The sequence below is a fragment of the Polypterus senegalus genome, chromosome 6 (assembly GCF_016835505.1).
Source record: "Polypterus senegalus isolate Bchr_013 chromosome 6, ASM1683550v1, whole genome shotgun sequence".
Classification (NCBI taxonomy): Eukaryota; Metazoa; Chordata; class Cladistia; order Polypteriformes; family Polypteridae; genus Polypterus; species Polypterus senegalus.
This window is the reverse complement of record NC_053159.1, coordinates 45,620,401-45,641,075: the sequence shown is the minus strand read 5'-3', so window position 1 is coordinate 45,641,075 and position 20,675 is coordinate 45,620,401. Positions and strand designations below refer to the sequence as shown.

The 20,675-nt window shown below is 36.8% G+C and overlaps 1 protein-coding gene across 23 annotated transcripts in view; it reads left to right on the top strand.

The window, feature by feature from the left end:
* The window catches only part of LOC120531004 (leucine-rich repeat flightless-interacting protein 2-like), a 273,630-nt gene that overhangs the window by 194,337 nt on the left and 58,618 nt on the right, over positions 1 to 20,675 (top strand). For 15 of the 23 annotated variants that reach the window (XM_039755924.1, XM_039755918.1, XM_039755919.1 and 12 more), the window contains 3 exons: positions 9,251 to 9,328; positions 10,430 to 10,534; positions 18,768 to 18,803. In XM_039755924.1, coding sequence (XP_039611858.1) covers positions 9,251 to 9,328; positions 10,430 to 10,534; positions 18,768 to 18,803 — 219 coding nt within the window. The remainder of the gene's footprint in view (positions 1 to 9,250; positions 9,329 to 10,429; positions 10,535 to 18,767; positions 18,804 to 20,675) is intronic. The other 8 variants (XM_039755923.1, XM_039755922.1, XM_039755921.1 and 5 more) reach the window with 2 other exon arrangements.

Sequence of the window (20,675 nt, the reverse complement as noted above, 5' to 3'; positions counted from 1 at the left end):
CTTCACGAAATTTGGTAGGCGGCTTCCCTGCACTAACCGAAACCAATGTATGCATTTATTTCGTGGTATGATGCCACTGTCGGCCGCCATATTGAACTTTTCAACAGTCTTTGTTACTTATGGGCCCATCTTCAAGAAATTTGGTACACGGGTTCCCAACGCTAACTGAATCCTACTTACGTACATATATACGTCCATAGCCTGCAGCTCGGTCACCGTGTGAGGTGGCGTTGGGTCCCCGATCCCAACACCTCCCACGTTGTTGGCTGCCTGCCTATATAAGACCGTCCGTCACTCCAGTCTCTACATTCCCTTCCTTGCTTCGCCACGGGATTCACGTATCCCTACTGATAACTACAGCGTTTTTGTTTAATTCACGGCTTCTCCGCTGTTTTATTGTTTGTTTATTAAATTTTAGTTATTGTATAGGTATTTTAGACTCAATTTACATTGCTCACGTACCCATTTCCTTTATCATTCCAACCCCCATTACCATGTCTATCGAGGTGATCACTATCGATCAAAGAACTGTCACTTACCGAGTGGTTTCCATGCCCGGAGATGGCACCTACCTTTTCCATTCTCTTTGTTACATATTGCACGGCCATATCAGGCTCACTCTTAATATCCGGAGGAACATTGTGTCTTATGTATTGAGGTGTGGACTGATGACGGTACAGGAGATAATTATACTACACAGTAACACTATAAGAGTGAAATGCTTAAGCCCTTCACCTATGGTTCTGCATGTGAGTTGATGGCTGCTGAATTGTTCGGTTGTCGCTTTCAAGTGTACCGAAATGGCCAAATATTTTACACCTTTCGACAACTGTCAATGCCTCTTAAACATCTTAGATTCACAGGTGAAGATTTCAGTGGTGGACACTTTGATGTTTATGAATCTTTAAACTCTCAAAAGCTGGATGTGATTTTATTGATGAAACTGGTTGTGTGCTTGCAACGCTTGACAGATGCCGAATGTCACTTCAACACAACAAATCCTGCAAATACTGTCGTAATTGAAACAAATCATGAAACTCAAACCGATTATAACAGCAGCAATCCAAGCTGTGAGATTTGAGACAAGATTACTGTTTACATGGCCAACTGTAAGTTGCATGCTCAAGAGTAAGCTCAGCGCACCGCTTGGTCATGTTACAACCCGAGGGCCGAACTGACAACATGGTATACAAAGAGATCCTTAACAAATAATTATTGGCATATTTTCCCTCAGTTTAAAAAGGTTTATTTTCTTCTTAATAAAAATTTTAATGCAGTTCTTCGCCAATGCGAAGCACGGGTATTTTGCTAGTGTATATATATATATATATATATATATATATATATATATATATATATATATATATACAGTGGAGGAAATAATTATTTGACCCCTCACTGATTTTGTAAGTTTGTCCAATGACAAAGAAATGAAAAGTCTCAGAACAGTATCATTTCAATGGTAGGTTTATTTCAACAGTGGCAGATTGCACATCAAAAGGAAAATCGAAAAAATAACTTTAAATAAAAGATAGAAATTGATTTGCATTTCATTGAGGGAAATAAGTTTTGAACCCTCTAACAAAAAGACTTAATACTTAGTGGAAAAACCCTTGTTTGCAAGCACAGAGGTCAAACGTTTCTTGTAATTGATGACCAAGTTTGCACATTTTAGGAGGAATGTTGGTCCACTCCTCTTTGCAGATCATCTCTAAATCCCTAAGGTTTGAGGCTGTCTCTGTGCTACTCTGAGCTTGAGCTCCCTCCATAGGTTTTCTATTGGATTAAGGTCCGGAGACTGACTAGGCTACTCCATGACCTTAATGTGCTTCTTCTTGAGCCACTCCTTTGTTGCCTTTGCTGTATGTTTTGGGTCATTGTCGTGCTGGAACACCCATCCACGACCCATTTTCAGTTTCCTGGCAGAGGGAAGGAGATTGTCGCTCAGGATTTCACGATACATGGCTCCGTCCATTCTCCGTTAATGCGATTAAGTTGTCCTGTGCCCTTAGCAGAAAAACACCCCCAAAGCAAAATGTTTCCACCCCCATGCTTGACGGTGGGGACGGTGTTTTGGGGTCATAGGCAGCATTTTTCTTCCTCCAAACACAGCGAGTTGAGTTAATGCCAAAGAGCTCTATTTTGGTCTCATCAGACCACAGCACCTTCTCCCAGTCACTCTCTGAATCATCAGGGCAAACTTCAGACGGGCCTGCACATGTGCCTTCTTGAGCAGGGGACCTTGCGAGCCCTGCAGGATTTTAATCCATTGCGTGTAATGTGTTTCCAATGGTTTTCTTGGTGACTGTGGTCCCTGCTAATTTGAGGTCATTAACTAACTCCTCCCGTGTAGTTCTAGGATTCTTTTCACCTTTCTCAGAACCATTGACACCCCACGAGGTGAGATCTTGCGTGGAGCCCCAGAGCGAGGTCGATTGATGGTCATTTTGTGCTCCTTCCATTTTGAACAATCGCACCAACAGTTGTCACCTTCTCTCCCAGCTTCTTGCTAATGGTTTTGTAGCCCATTCCAGCCTTGTGCAGGTCTACAATTTTGTCTCTGACATCCTTGGACAGCTCTTTGGTCTTTCCCATGTTGTAGAGTGTGGAGTCTGCTTGATTGATTGATTCTGTGGACAGGTGTCTTTTATACAGGTGACTAGTTAAGACAGGTGTCCTTAATGAGGGTGACTAATTGAGTAGAAGTGTCTAACCACTCTGTGGGAGCCAGAACTCTTAATGGTTGGTAGGGGTTCAAAACTTATTTCCCTCAATGAAATGCAAATCAATTTCTATCTTTTATTTAAAGTTATTTTTTCGATTTTCCTTTTGATGTGCAATCTGCCACTGTTGAAATAAACCTACCATTGAAATGATACTGTTCTGAGACTTTTCATTTCTTTGTCATTGGACAAACTTACAAAATCAGTGAGGGGTCAAATAATTATTTCCTCCACTGTATATATATATATATATATATATATATATATATATATATATATATATATATACTGCTCAAAAGAATTAAAGGAACACTTTTTATGAAATTAACAACAGATGCACTAGAGGGGCAACAATGAGATGACCCCCAAAACAGGAGTGGTTTAACAGTTGGAGGCCACTGATATTTTAACCCTCCTCATCTTTTCTGACTGTCTCTTCACTAGTTTTGCATTTGGCTACAGTCAGTGTCACTACTGGTAGCATGAGGCGATACCTGGACCCTACAGAGGTTGCACAGGTAGTCCAACTTCTCCAGGATGGCACATCAATACGTGTCATTGCCAGAAGGTTTGCTGTGTCTCCCTGCACAGTCTCAAGGGCATGGAGGAGATTCTAGGAGACATTCAGTTACTCTAGGAGAGCTGGAGAGGGCCATAGAAGGTCCATAACCCATCAGCAGGACCAGTATCTGCTCCTTTGGGCAAGGAGGAACAGGATGAGCACTACCAGAGCCCTACAAAATGACCTCCAGCAGGCCACTGGTGTGAATGTCTCTGACCAAACAACCAGAAAGACTTCATGAGGGTGACCCAAGGGCCCCATGTCCTCTAATGGGCCCTGAGCTCACTGCCAAGCAGCATGCAGCTCGATTGGCATTCGCCAGAGAATACCAGAATTGGCAGATGCACCACTGGTGCCCTGTGCTTTTTACAGATGAGAGCAGGTTCACCCTGAGCACGTGACAGAAGTGAAAGGGTCTGGAGAAGCCATGGAGAACATTATGCTGCCTGTAACATCATTCAGCATGAGCAGTTTGGTGGTGGGTTAATGATTGTCTGGGGAGGCATATCCATGGAGGGTCACACAGACCGCTACAGGCTTGACAAAGGCACCTTGGCTGCCATTAGGTATCAGGATGAAATCCTTGGACCCATTGTCAGACCCTATGCTGGTACAGTGGCTCCTGGTGCACGACAATTCCTGGCCTCATGTGGTGAGAGTATGCAGGCAGTTTCTGGAGGATGAAGGAATTGATACCATTGACTGGCCACCACACTTTCCTGACCTAAATCCAATAGAACACCTCTGGGACATTATGTTTTGGTCCATCCAATGCCACCAGGTTGCACCTCAGACTGTCCAGGAGCTCAGTGATGCCCTGGTCCAGATCTGAGAGGAGATCCCCCACAACACCATCTGTCATCTCATTAGTAGCATGCACCGATGTTGTCAGGCATGTATACAAGAACACAGGGGCCATACAAAGTGCTGCGTACAATTTTGAGTTGCTGCAATTAAATTTTGGCAAAATGGACTAGCCTGCCACATAATTTTTTCACTCTGATTTTTGGGGCGTCTTTGAATTCAGGGCTCTGTAGGTTGATCATTTTCATTTCCATCAAACGATGTGGCATCCTTTCGTTCCTAACACATTACCCAGTCTATATCAGTATAGATATCCAGGAGGAATTCTTTTTCCCATTGAGATCTGATGTGTTTTCAAAGTGTTCCTTTAATTTTTTTGAGCAGTTTATATGACAGCAACACTCATGACAATGTCAATCATGTTACGTTATTATTAAAATGTTTCCTTTTATTTTTCATTACTTCTTTAACACACTACTTCTCCTCTGCGAAGCGCGGGTATTTTGCTAGTTACTACAATAAGTACATAGCTTCAGTTAAATATGATCAAACTGCTGTGAAATCATGTGTCTGTCTTCAGGCTGTCTTCAGTCTGGATTCATTCATTCATCCATCCATCCATCCATCCATTATCCAACCTGGTATATCCTAACTACAGGGTCACGGGGGTCTGCTGGAGCCAATCCCAGCCAACACAGCCAACTCTGCTCACATCTCCTCTGTCAGGCGCAGAGAACGTGAGAGAGAGAGAGATTAAAGCAAGCAATCAAAAAATCAATAAGTGTGCTTTTGGAAGCACCTCGATAAAGCGGCATTTCTTAGAGGAGCGTCCGTATCCACTAGGCAAACAGCTTCTGTGCAAACAGCACCTCTGCTCACACCCCCTCCGTCAGGCGCAGAGAATGTCAGAAAGGGTGAGATAGAGGCAGAGATAAGCAAACAATCGAACACCGCACATTCTAAGAAATCCGCAAACCAGCGAAAAATCCATGATATATATTTAGATATGCTTACATTTAAAATCCGCGATAGAGTGAAGCCACGAAAGTCGAAGCACGATATAGCGAAGGATTACTGTATATATGAGTCTCGCTTATCCAACATTCTGTATTATACAACGTCCCACCGGAAAAAAAAAAATGCATCAATCGGCAGCAAGAACTGCAAGTTGCGAGCGTGAGCTTTGTCTATTTTTTGTTGCTAAGTTCATTTTTTCAGTTACATTTTTCAGTTGTTTTGTTGTTAAACATGATTACAGTGGATTCTGTGGCCAGCCCTATCTGGTGTGTGTGCATGTGTCTCCCTCACGCGCTTGTGTGTGCGTGTGTCTCCCTCGCACGCTTGTCTCTGTGTGTGTGTATGTGTGTGTGCATGTGTGTGTTTCTTGCACGCTCATCTCTCTTTGTCTTACGCGTGTGTGTGTGTGTGCACGTGCTTGTGTCTGTCTGTGTCTCTTGCTCTCTCTCACTGCACAGGGAGATACTGAACATGTGCGGAAATCATCGGCTCGCACAAACCGAAAGGAAAACTGGCTTGTTCCTATACCGAGTGTGTGTTCCTGAACAGAGGAAAAAGTTTGTTTTTGGCCATAACCCGATTTGTACATGTTCAGAGACGATCGTGAACCGAGCCACTGTATTAGGTTTAATAGGCTTTTTCTTAACACCTTCCATTATCCGACATTTTCGCTTATCAGACATTCTGCCGGCCCGTTTATGTCGGATAAGCGAGTCTCTACTGTGTGTGTGTGTGTATGTATATATATATATATATATATATATATATATATATATATATATATATATATATATATATACAGTAATCCCTCCTCGATCGTGGGGGTTGCTTTCCAGAACCCCCCGCGATAGATGAAAATCCACGAAGTAGAAACCATGTGTTTTTGTATGGTTATTTTTATATATTTAAGCCCTTATAAACTTTCCCACACTGTTAACATTATTAGAGCCCTCTAGACACGAAATAACACCCTTTAGTCAAAAGTTTAAACTGTACTCCATGACAAGACAGAGATGACAGTTCTTTCTCACAATTAAAAGAATGCAAATATATCTTCTCTTCAATGCGCGCATCAGGAGCCGAGAATTTCAGAGAGCTCGCTAAGAAAAGCAAACAATCAAAAAATCAATACGTGCTTTTGTGCTTTTAAGTATGCCGAAGCACCGCGATAAAGCGGCATTTTTTTAGAGGAGTGTCCGTATCTTCTAAGCAAACAGCCCCTCTACTCACACCCCCTCCGTCAGGCAGAGAGAGTGAGAGAGACATAGAAAAGCAAACAATCAAGCACCGCATGGGAAGCATATCTTATATCATTGAGGAGTTTTAGTTAATATGTAATACATGCTCTGATTGGGTAGCTTCTAAGCCATCCGCCAATAGCGTCCCTTGTATGAAATCAACTGGCCAATCAAACTGAGGAAGCATGTACAATAAATTAAAAGACCCATTGTCCGCAGAAATCCGCAAACCAGCGAAAAATCCATGATATATATTTAGATATGCTTATATTTAAAATCCGCGATAGAGTGAATCCGCGAAAGTCGAAGCGCGATATAGCAAGGGATTACTGTATATGTGAATATATTAATTTTCTGATACATTTTTAGAATTCATTACACATGTCTGTGATTTTATTATAAGCAGTGTGCCTCTGTACTTTGTATTTATCTTTGTAATGAAACGCAGCTTGCCTGGTACCTTAGTAAATATAGTTTGGTTCTAGGCTCCAAATTCATATTTTGTGCATTTATAAAGAAAACAAACTCTTTTCAGTGGTAAAATTCTTTTCATGGCTTAAAATGTCATACATGACCAATATGCATTTGTAATAAATATAGACATGAAATTATTTGTTCCATATTTAACGCCGTTTAAAGCAAAAAGGTTTGATTTCTTTCAGAGGTGCACCTAATTAGTAAAGAAGAAATACTGTATAACATGAATAATGCCTATCAAAACTTGAAAGATCTGATTTGGTTTTGTATAGAGATAGAGAGGACCAAAATTGCTGAACAGCATTAAAGAATTTTGTTTTTATATATAATTTTCAGCAAGTCATAAATAGGCAAATATGCAACTGTGGATGAACTATTTTAGAAGTTAAGACATCTCATGCAATTTAACAATCCCATAAAATTCCATGCATGTAGCATTAATGGTTTAAAAGTAATGACTTATCATTTTAATAGCACTCATTTTACAGTAAAATTAGGATTGTACCTCCTTTTTAAACCTCCATATCTCAGACACTAATGATAATACAATCCTAAAATTTACCGCACTAATTGTTGGGCATTGCAACATTATTTCCATAAATCAGAAATGGTTAAATTGGATTGTCTCATAAGTACATTGGTGATTTCAACCCATGTTCAGTTATTCATGGGATGCATTGAGATACTCTCGCCAGGGAACCTACGATGAGAACGTACAATATAACATTCTTAATGCGTATGCAGATAGTTTGGTCTGTTCAAATTGATCATGAAGAACAGTTTCATCATATTTGTAGCCTCAAAGCCTAAAATAATTTTTTATGTCATTTATTTCAAATAGAAAATGTAACATTGATAAAATATCTGCTGTTAAATTTGCAAGTCGTTTACTTTAATTTCTATTGTTTAAAAACCTAGTTATTTCCTTAGTAGCATTCTGTTTTGGAAATTGTTACTGGTTTGTGTTATTTAATGTTACTGACTAATTGGAAGTCTAGAAATAAGACTCATAAAGACATCTGAAGTCTGGCACAGTAGTGTGGTTGAAAATAATGTTGTCACGTAGTTCCATTAGACCAGGATCATAACTTGGCACTGTCATCGTCTCCCAAGTTCTTTCTGAGGTTTTCTTCTTTTTCTTCCGCCTAAAAAGACATGTTTTTGGCAGCAGTAGTTTTGTCCCATAGGAGTAAATACACATAGACTTAGTTTTCTTAATATTTAGCACATAGTGCTGCTTAATCCTGGATGGATGGGGTGTAATGGAACCATTTGTTGCATAAAGCTGACAGTCAGGATTTGCTCCTGATAGATATTGATTTCTCTCTTTCTTTAAACGTTTAAGATCCTGCATTTGCAAGGAGGGGAAAAATGTAAAAAATGGAGCATTGTTACTGTGCCATAAAATACATTTCTTGTAATTGCTGGATCTATTTGTTAGATTTAAAGGTGACTTTGATACAGTGCATCACCTTTTCCTTTAACTTTGATACAGTGCATCACCTTTTCCTTTACTTTAAAACATCTATACCATATAAATATGCAATTCTTTAGCTGAGTTACAAGATTTCATTGTCAGTAGAGCTCAAACAGTGTTCATTGGTTTGTTCTGAGGGTTCACTGAAGAAATACAGAGTCACCTGGCCTCCTTCCCATAAAATTCAGAATACCTTGGCAGAATACCTGACTGCGGGGATATTGTGCAGCTTATGTGTAGAGCTGACTGGTTGCACATTATGGTCAACTTTGCACTTCACCCTAGTGAAGAACTGAGACTGTTGGTTTATATTTTCCTTATAATGATAGTTGAACCAGAATTTATAGCTTTTAGTCATTTTGATCCGTCTAGTTCAGAAATCAGGTGAACAGATTTGGACCAAAGTGAACTATCCTTACTTAGTCTTGTAAAAGGTGTGTAAATACTATAAAACTAAATTTGTTCACATTCCCTTTTGCATAATTTACTTTAAGCTTGATTCTTAAAATCTTCTTAATTTTTTGCTGTTCATTGAAACTCACTTATTCCTTTGAAGAAATGTCAAGTGCAGGTGACCTGAAGATTTAATTCTAATGAATTTATGTGGCATAATGCATTATAGTGTGATCATTTTTCAGATGTCTTATACGAAACTGTGAATAACACTATACTACTGAGTATAAAGAATGTGTGTGCTTAATTCTTTTTACAGTTATGATTTTTGTGCTTGGTTTTACAATTGTAAACTCGCATTCTGACTGTCAGAGATACTGGTGATACTGCTTAGTGTTAGTGTTGGATGACAGTGTGAATGTTACAGCATGTTTCTATTACATTCTATTCTGTTACAGTTTCTGTTTCTATTTCCACCATAGTTTCCATAAACTGTTGACATCTGAATCTCTTCTCCTTTTTTCTCCTCTTCTTTCTTTGCCTGTACTTAATTCTTTAGCCATCAGAGTACAGTGGTTTCCTGGGTTCCAGCTCTCGTGCTTCTTCTCGGGCCAGTTCTGCCCGCGCCAGTCCTGTGGTGAGCACTCTCCATTGCATTACTAACTAGTGACATTTCTTTTGTTAGGCTCACTTCTCTTAAATTGCTTTTGAAGTTCAGCCAAAATAGTACTATTGTTGTAACTGACAAAACCTAGTATTTTGAAAAGATTAAATAATTACTTTCACTTGGATTAGATATTGGATCACTAAAGAGCAGTTTGCAGTTTCTTTTGTTTCACCTAATACGCAAGCAGTGTGGATACTTTGCCAGAGGGAGATACGGAAAATAAAAATGTCACATCTTCTATGATGTACATTCTTCTTGTGTTTGCTTTATATCCACTTTAATATGCAGTAGTTGTTATAATATAGACACCTGTGTGCAACTGCTTGAAGTAGTGGCCTTCATCATCAGCACAGGTAAGACAAAGTTACCTAAAGTGTTTGTATTCATACACCAATGGTATCTTGCTTTTAGTTGAATTTGCATTGATGTTTGTTTCCGTCTGATTATCTGAATTAATATTTATATGTATTTATATATGTTTACAAGTTAAAGAAAATAAGACCGGAACAGTTGTCTTTCAAAATTAGTATATAAGGTGTCATATCTATTGTGTTTCTCCCTATTTCTCATATTAATTTTTGAGAAACATTTTCTCTCCAGGACACACTTCTTTCAGTTTAAACATTAACTTTGCAAATTAATTCAAACCGTTAAAGTCAGACAAGATCAGTGACTATCATGCTTCACAAAATCTTTGAATATAGATCTGTTCTGAACATACAGTACTTTAAAATCTTTCTGAAAATGTGGTTAAGGGTTTTATTTGCTTTGTGAATTGTGTTGAAAACTGGTCTGTGATCTGGGATTATCTGTTATTTAATAACATTTAAGTAATGAATTTCTTATTTGTCAGTTCTTAAGTTTAATATGGCAATTACTAAATATTGTGGTTTTGACCATTTTTTCATTATTATGTGTGAAGTATATCTGAATTGTGACCTTGGCATTCCTGACAAGTTTGAAAACACATTCTTTTTGAGTTAAAGTTTTGAAAAGTACAAATTCCATTAATAATGTTTTGATTTTAAAAGGTAGCTTTTGTTAAATATCTCTTGTGTTCCTTTTGGTTAGTCCTTTGAAGAGTCTGATTCAGTCGCAGGATTCTTGCGCTGTGCTGCTAGCAGTAGCAGTGTGTTACATGACCTTGAGGATGTTACGATCCCTGACTTCTCATATGTGAGTTGCGGTGAAATTGTGTGCATTCCAGCATGTTTGTGTTCTGAATAAACAACATTAAAGGATTTCTTCTTAAAAAATTTCTTTCCTAATTGTTAAATACTAAAAAGATGCACTTTTATCCCACAGGATTATAGGTTTATATCACACATGACACACATTTATGGCACACAATAAGCTCTGTATAAAATAAAGTTCATTTCAAATATTGATGGATTTGCACCTTATATTGTATGGAGGAATATTTCAGACAATTTAAAATGAATATATACAGTATATGTGTATATACTGTATGTATGTATACATATATGTCTATATAAACAAGTTCTAAAAAAAATGTATAATGCTTACAAATGTTATTGTTATTTTAGGGACACAGTGCACAATATTGTAAGTTCTAAAAAAAATGTATAATGCTTACAAATGTTATTGTTATTTTAGGGACACAGTGCACAATATTGTTACTTTTTTGTGCATTTATTTGTGTATGTATATAGTTATTTATTTGCCATAGTGCATACTTTTTGATTTAAATACTTTTTGTTAATTAGTATTTTCTTTAAAAATATAAGGCTAGAAACACTGCTCTTGTTTGTTTTGTATTTGTTTTAATTCTTAAAGCCACTTCTTCATTGACCACTACATTACTTGGTAATATACTATAGGAAGCAAATGACATCATAACTTTCAATGTATTGACTTTCTTCAGCTAAAGACAGCAAGCTATGTCATCTATAAATTGGCAGGAAAAAAAGTTCAAAAAAATTTCTGCCTAGGTTTTTGTCAAATGGCTTTCACCTAATATTCTGAAGGCATGCGTGGTTCACTACTGATATGGACATATTGTTGTTTGCATTTAATCTAGCAATACAGATACTATTCATTGAATTAATAAATAAAAATAACTATGATCTTGGCGGGAATTATAATAATATAATATTAACTAAAAAAGTGTTAAAAGTTGAACTAAGTGCAGATTAGGATATCTCATCTTGGTTTAGGTATCAATGGACAGAAGCAAGGTGCGACTTATGTGGTGAAATGATACTTTCAAGAATAACAGTGTAAAGCTAAATAGTGTGTGTGTGTTTGCAGAAGCAATAGTTAGTAAATTAGTTTTCATGACAAAACTGATGAAGTATTCTATGTTTAAAAAAAAAAAAACATAAAACGAGCATAAATTCATAATCCAGCCTGAAATTAAAAAGGTAGTTGACCATTTGATTTTAATAGCTAGCTTCCCTGTAGCATGTAATGACATCACACAGATGTTACTTAAAAAACCTTTCCTTTTTTCTGCGATTTATGCAGTCTACTATGCAAGGCCCAAGTCACAGCTTGCACAATAACTGCTGAAGTTCAGTATGTAGCCAAAGCTGTGAACCTTTTACCAACTGCATATTCAGTTCAATTCACTTTATTCTTACTACTTTTCCTGTTAAGAGTTTTCAGTGGTAATGGTAACAGTGGGTTCAAACAGCACATTTTTTGAAAAAATGTGTAGAAGTGGAACTTGCCCACCAAACATTTGTGTTCAGCAATACTTACTGATATTTAATAACCCTAATGTTTGGTGCCATATGGTATAATAGTTGTTCTTCTCCCATATCTCTTCCATCACACCTCACACATTGTTTCAGGTCCAGAGAAATTGCAATCGCCACTAGAATAGTGTTTTTTTTTTTTTGTTTTTTTTTTTGAATAGTTGTTTCAATATTTGACATTTGTACATTATTGGGATGAGTGCAAATCATTAAACAAAAGATCAAGCAACAGTATCCACTTCATATTCCAAACAACGATTGAAAAATTTGCAAAATATCTTTAAAACTCATCACCTTTCTGATCTCAAAAAACGATTGAAAAATTTGCAAAATATCTTTAAAATTCATCACCTTTCTGATCTCAAACATAAAGCAGCAACTGTGAATTTTCTGTCTGTAAAGAACATTTTTCTCTTAATTGTTCTGTACTTGAACAAATGTTAGAGGAAAAATTTTTTTTTTTTTAATTTTGCAGTTTGCTGCCTATATACAGCATCAGTGAATCAATTTGTAAAAAATAGTTTTAAAGTCAGCTCTAGTAAATCCCATTGTTATGTCATCATAATGTTTCTTAAGCAAAATCATTTTTTTTCCTCAGGAGCTTCAACTCTGTTAATTTCTGAAAGTGGCAAAAAAAATTCAAGTACTAAGTAAAGTTTAAACTGGAAAATACAGCCCATGGTGCTGCATATTATGTTTTTGCTGTTACAGTGGGTACGGAAAGTATTCAGACACCCTTCAATTTTTCACTCTTTGTTATATTGCAGCCATTTGCTAAAATCATTTAAATAAATTTTTTCCCTCATTAATGTATACACAGCACCCCATATTGACAGCCAAAAAAAATGATTTTTTGAAATTGTTGCAGATATATTAAAAAAGAAAAACTGAAATATCACATGGTCCTAAGTATTCAGACCCTTTGCTCAGTATTTAGTAGAAGCACCCTTATGAGCTAATACAGCCATGAGTCTTCTTGGGAAAGATGCAACAAGTTTTTCACACCTGGATTTGGGGATCCTCTGCCATTCCTCCTTGCAGATCCTCTCCAGTTCTGTCAGGTTGGATGGTAAACGTTGGTGGACAGCCATTTTAGGTCTCTCCAGAGATTCTCAATTGGGTTTAAGTCAGGGCTCTGTCTGGGCCATTCAAGAACAGTCATAGAGTTGTTGTGAAGCCACTCCTTCTTTATTTTAGCTGTGTGCTTAGGGTCATTGTCTTGTTGGAAGGTAAACCTTTGGCCCAGTCTGAGGTCCTTAGCACTCTGGAAAAGGTTTTTGTCCAGGATATCCCTGTACTTGGCCGCATTCATCTTTCCCTCGATTGCAACCAGTTGTCCTGTCCCTGCAGCTGAAAAACCACCCCACAGCATGATGCTGCCACCGCCATGCTTCACTGTGGGGACTGTATTGGACGAGTGATGAGCAGTGCCTGGTTGTCTCCGCACATACCGCTTAGAATTAAGGCTAAAAAGTTCTATCTTGGTCTCATCAGACCAGAGAATCTTATATCTCACCATCTCAGAATCCTTCAGGTGTCTTTTAGCAAACTCCATGCATTCTGTCATGTGTCTTGCACTGAGGAGAGGCTTCCGACAGGCCACTCTGCCATAAAGCCCTGACTGGTGGAGGGCTGCAGTGATGGTTGACTTTCTACAACTTTCTCCCATCTCCTGACTGCATCTCTGGAGCTCAGCCAAAGTGATCTTTGGGTTCTTCTTTACCTCTCTCACCAAGGCTCTTCTCCCCCGGTAGCTCAGCTTAGCCGGACGGCCAGCTCTAGGAAGGGTTCTGGACATCCCAAACGTCTTCCATTTAAAGATTATGGAGGCCACTGTGCTCTTGAGAACCTTAAGTGCAGCATAAATTTTTTTGTAACCTTGGCCAGATCTGTGCCTTGCCACAATTCTGTCTCTGAGCTCTTCAGGCAGTTCCTTTGACCTCATGATTCTCATTTGCTCTGACATGCATTGTGAGCTGTAAGGTCTTATATAGACAGGTGTGTGGCTTTCCTAATCAAGTCCAATCAGTATAATCAAACACAGCTGGACTCAAATGAAGGTGATCTCAAGGATGATCAGAAGAAATGGAAACCACCTGAGTTAAATATATGAGTGTCACAGCAAAGGGTCTGAATACTTAGGACCATGTGATATTTCAGTTTTTCTTTTTTAATAAATCTGCAGCAATTTCAAAAATTCTTTTTTTTTGTCTGTCAATATGGGGTGCTGTGTGTACATTAATGAGGGAAAAAATTAATTTAAATGATTTTAGCAAATGGCTGCAATATACCAAGAGTGAAAAATTGAAGGGGGTCTGAATACTTTCCATATTAAAATAACTAACTAGGAGTTAAATCTGCAGTAAGATATATTATTAAGTAATTTAAAACATCTGTTATATTGGAAAAAGTCCTTTAAAAATATTAATTCCTTCAATTAACTGTTTTGGGTGTTTGGATTGTTTCACTAACATTTGAATGTAGCCTGTTTTTTTTTTTTTTTATATACTATTTCTCCTTCGCTTGTTTTAACATTAATGGTGACCTTTTTTTGTTTAGAATTATTTACAATGTATGAGCACTTACAGAATGCAAAAATAGCTTTTCCTAAACGCAACAGTCTTACAGGAAATGTTTATCCATTAATTTGAAGATCCATGCACGGTCACTTTAGGAGACAATTATATTGGATATATTTAAAAATGGTAATGTTTGATATAAAATGTTGTTTGTTCACTTGCCCATATCACCAGAGGGTTTTTAACATAGTTTATTCTGGTAGATATTTTGTGTACTGTGTATGCTAGCTAAGTTACCTTGCATTGCCTGAGTGAGAAAGTGAAAAGGGAAAAAGTTAATGCACATTACCAAACATTATTATCCTAAACTTGTTGCATTTATTATAAATCTTTTATTAGTACTGGATAGCTGCTTTGTATGCAAATGTCTTGGCTCTTCCCTCTGGTACAGGGAAACACAAATTGCAGTAACCAACTCTAGTTGATATGGCTCCACCTGGGGCAGCTTGGGGCCATCACAAAAATAATAGGGAACTGCTTGATTAAACAAAATGGGCAGAAATTGAACCCTGGTATCTAGGTTGAAAGGCAAGCATGCTAACCATTAGAAAGGAATCACATCTTCCACGGTGCTGTTTCTCAGTCAGTAAACCACCCTGTAGAATTTCACACCACTTGCTATTCTGAAGCAGGCTAAAACTTGGATGAATAAATAACAAACAGACAGAGAGTCTTTACAGTTATGTAAAAATGATTTTTATCAGTTTTGCTTGCCTCAGGATCCTTATTCTATATAACCACAGTCTTGATTCCAGTACTGTCTGACTGGTAGACCTCAGACAGCCAAGTATGTACAATTCCATGATTAATTTTGTTGACTAGACATGAGTATATGAGTAGTGGATCTGATTAATGACAATAGTTAATCTTCTTACTGATTGTATAAATAACAACACTCTGTCCTTTTATCTGTTGACAATAATGGGTAGAAATAGTGAATAATTAAAGTTATCCTCATCCTCATGGGCCTTTGACAAACTTGTTCAGAAGTACCTTTACTTTTTTTAAATCTTGAAGAAAGTCACTCTGTCCTTTTGGCTCCTCACTATAACCTCTAAGTGACTAAGCATGTCACAGTCTGATGTAGCAACTGCAATGGAAGCAAGCTTTCCATCATTTCAGATCCCTACACATAGCAGCACAAATATTTTTGTCCCACTGCCAGCTTGCTGAATCATAACATTTAGTAGTGTATTAGCAACTTGCAAACATTACAGTGTCAACTGTCATTCACTTGTGTGCTTGACCTGTGACCAAGACTCCATTATGTTAGTACCAGCACTGCCAATCAGTTTGCGCAGGTTATTCAATGTTACCAACTACCTATGGCTCTTTTACTTGAATTTTATGGTTTTAACTTACTCAGTTACGATAAACATGAATATCTTAGGATACATATTTTCATTTTATGTAATGTAAAACATAACATACTGCTTACACCTGTCTCCAAATTAGCCATCACAGACTACAGCAACATACTGATTATTGCTATTCCACTTACTAAAATTAAATTAATTTAAATTAAAATTAAGGCCTTTATACCCATTAATATATTATGGCCATGCTAAATGGTTTTATTATTTGTTACTATATATATAAAATAATATATATTACAGCATTTTCCAAGATCTTCAGCCTATTTAAAATGATGGGCAAATTACTTAAGTGACAATGATAATGATATTCATCTACTTAAACATTAATATTTGGAAATGACCATATTTTAAAAATACATTTGGCTAAAATATTTGAATAGTATTTGAATGTTTCGTGGTCAGAAGAGTAAGTCCTATGCTTCTCTTTTTATTTCAAAACATTCCAATATACATCAGTAAATCATTTTTTAAGAAATTAGATTCAACCATAACCTCATTTATTTGTAATTCAAAACTTCCATGTATCCAAAGAGCGACCCTACAAATACCTAAAGCGGAAAGCAGCATGACTCTACCTGTCAATTTTATTACTGATTAGCAAATATACAGTACAAGCTATAAAACCTTGACATTGACACAAATAGATGAACATACACAGGCTTGGTCCGCAATAGAAATAAAATCCTGCAGCACTTCTTTATATTCTTGGCTTTGTACCCCAGTAAATGCAAATTATCGCCAATATACTAACAACCCACTTGTGCTTCACTCACTCAGAATATGGAACCAATGTAGGAAGTATTTTAAGATAAAGAAGCTTTTATCTGTGGCACCTCTGCACGAGAACCACCTTTTTCCACCCTCTCCAACATATGCAATTTTTACTGTCTGGAAAACATTTGGGATTAAATCACTTAGAGATCTGTACATAGAAAACGTCTTTTCATCTTATGAACAATTACATTGAACAATTACATTCCAAATTTAACTTTCCAGCAACATATTTCTTTCACTACCTTCAAATCAGAAAGTTTGTTAAATAGAACCTGCCCGATTTTCCTCACCTCCCACCTACCTTGATGCTGAAAAAAATATTGATCAGACAGCATTTATGCAATATATAAAACCATTTTACAATCCCTCCCTTTCAGAGATCCAAGAGGACAGTGGGAAAAAGATCTCTCACTTAATATCTCAGAAAAGGAGTGGAAGGTAGCAATGCGGGGAATTCACTCGAGTTCCATATGTGCAAAGCATACAATTATTCAACTCAAATTACATATTGAGCACATCTGTCTCGCTTAAAATTCTCCAAAATGTTTCCAGGGCAAGACCCAACTTGCGAACATTGCAATCAATTTCCAGACTCACTAAGCCACATGTTCTGGACCTGCTCCAAATTAACCTCATTCTGGACCAAAATCTTTAAATGCCTATCAGACAGCCTTGGTGTCACAATCCCTCCTAATCCACTAACAGCTGTGTTTGATGTACTCCCAGATGGGCTTAAAGTGGAGAAAGACAAACAAACTGTAATTGCCTTTACTACACTATTGGCACGTAGACTTATCTTACTAACTAACTGGAAGAATCCTAAATCTCCTATTCTAAGTCATTGGGTAAGTGATGTTATATACAGTTTGAAACTGGAAAAAATCTAATTCGTACTTAGAGGATCTTTGTAGAACTTTTTCAAAACCTGGCAGGATCTAATCAATAACATTTTAGAATAAGCTTTTAAAGTACTGAGGAAGCAGATTCTCTCCCCTTTTTTTTTCTTCTCCATTTATCTTTATTCACTTATTAATTCATCTATGTACCTATTTTTACTAGCTTTAAGTTTTACTCTGCTGACTTAGCTCTCTTTCTCAGGGGTGGGGATTAATTTGTTTTCGATCTTATTTTTGTTTGTACTGTGGTGGTCTGGCGCCCTGCCTGGGGGTTGTTTCCTGCCTTGCACCCTGTGTTGGCTGGGATTGGCTCCAGCAGACCACCATGACCCTGTGGTTAGGATATAGCGGGTTGGATAATGGATGGATGGATGATTTATTTGTATGGAATGTTATGTGATTTCAATAAAATCAATAAAAAAAAGAGTAAATCCATAATTTGATTAAATTCTATCTAAGGATTTTGTTAAGGAAATTTTTCAGAACATGTACTGTGTGTACCCAGAAGTGGTATGTCAGTGTCAGTTTGTCTGACTATCTGACCATCTAAGTTTAATATCGCCTGTTTGGTAATGTGAACCAATAACAAAAAAGGCTTACAGTAACCTCTGCTTTGCCAAAAATAGTAACTGTATTTGTCTTCAAATCATATTGAATTGATTATGAGAACGTCTTTGTTCCTTTTATAATGATTTACATTGCATATGTCTCATAAACATTCCTATTATTGATTGCTTAGGTAAAATTATTCTTAAGAGTGTGTGCAGGTAAGTCTACCTGTCTCATAGTGTAATATATCTACATCTAACCTTTTGGCAGTGTTTGTTTTAGTGATAACTTCAATCAAGCATCAGAAATGTTTTTTGAGCACTTTAATTTTTGTCTTTTTAATAGTAAAGAAATATTTTTTAATTACATTTGTCAGTGTAAAGCATTAAAATGTAATTTGCCCTACAAACCTGTTATTACTATTATTTAAAATGTGCTTCTCATTCCATTTCGCATTTCATTGTTATAGTTGCACCTTCCTTGTTAGTCAAAATTAATTCTTTTGTTTATTTTAGGTTGAAGAAAGGCCAGAAAGGGATTTTGTTGAAAAGGTTGGTTCCCATATTTACTATCTAAATTTTCCTATGTTAGTAGTGGAATAATTATCACTCAAATGAGTAAGGAATAGTGTTTTGACTTTTTTTGCTTTTTATCAATAATTATGTAGTTGCTAAAAATTACCGTGCTTAACATTTCAATCTAAAACCATAGTTGTAAATCTAAATAAATAAATAAGTGGTGTTGCCAGATGTTCAGCTGGCGGGATTATTGTGTCATTAATAATGCAATATGTTGTGAATGTACTGTATTGTTTTCTGTTGTTTTTTTTTTTCTTTTTTTAACTTTGCTTTACCAATATACTGAAACACAAACAATCAGCATTTAAACCCTACTGTTAAGGTGTGTATGTCCAAAATATGAAACAAAATACCTTATTTGCTCTTTTCCTAGTATTTTCTTTTTCTTCAAGTTACTGTCGAAATGCATTTATTTCATCTTCTAACTAGAAAATATTGTAGCACAGATGTCACAGAACAAACCAGAGGCAAGCAATTAAATCAAAATGAACACACTAAAATAATGGAAGAGATTTGGTAAAATGATTATAATAAAAAAAGATGCTCCTCAGACCTCTGCCTTAAGAAATCCAGTTATTAGCAATGCAGCAACTGTCATTCAGAAGCCCATACAGCATTTTTAAGGCAATATGCACTAAGCCATGACTATGACCATGCTTCCTACTCAGGGTGTTGTCTAAAATTACACAAAGGCACTTCCACATTTTTGATTATGTTAAGTAACAAAATCCACATCCCTACCCATTGACATGAAACCCACATCCTTCCTTTGGATGAAAATTGTAATAAGGCCAAAAGTATATCAACATCTTCTTGAATGTTTTGGCGACCCAATGTTGATATGTAATTTATTTTGAAACATATCCTTGTGTAAAGCCTTAAAAAGAGTTACTGTAAGTTTATAGTATATGAATGAAGTCGCACTGCAAGATTGATCAAGCCTACAACTATTGGATTCTACAAAAAAAAATCAACCTTGTATTATTTCTAAGGAATATCTTTGAACTTGTAAAAAACGGGTATGTTGTAATATGGCCAAAAACAGACTTACTCTTACATGTCTAAGGTTTGAATGGCTGTGGTAGCCTTTTTAACATTCTAACATTAAATAGTTTGATCACTCTTTTTTTGGATCAAAACACTTCACCAATTTTTATCGTCATCTCAGCAAAGATCTACACCATGATCTTCAGGATAATTTCTTTGAGTCATCACCATATAATTCAGTGTTTTCTGGCTTTAAACATAAGTAACTAACTTCTCTTAAAAGGTAGTACTTGTATTAAAGATATCCAATAATTTGGGAATTTAAAATTGTCTAACTGATAAATTAAAGAAACAAAACTAAACTGTCAATACCTTTAACTTTAGAATGAAACCCCATATTCTTCTTCTTTCAGCTGCTCCTGTTACGGGTTGCCACATTAGATCATCTTTTTCCATATTTTCCTGTCTGCATCTTGCTCTATTACACCCATCACCTGCATGTCCTCTCTCACCACATCTATAAACCTTCTCATGGCCTTCCTCTTTTCCTTTTGCCTGGCTGTTCTATACTTAGCATCCTTTTCCCAATATACCCAGCATCTCTCCTCTGCATATGTCCAAACCAACGCAATCTCACCTCTCTGACTTTGTCTCCAAACCGTCCAACCTGAGCCGACCCTCTAATGTACTCATTTCTAATCCTGTCCATCCTTGTCACATCCAATGTAAATCTAACATCTTTAACTCTTCCACCCCCAGTTCTGTCTCCTGTTTTTTGGTCAATGCCACTGTCTGTCTCACTACCGTCCTGTAGACCTTCCCGTTCACTCTTGCGGATACCTACCTGTCTGTCACAAA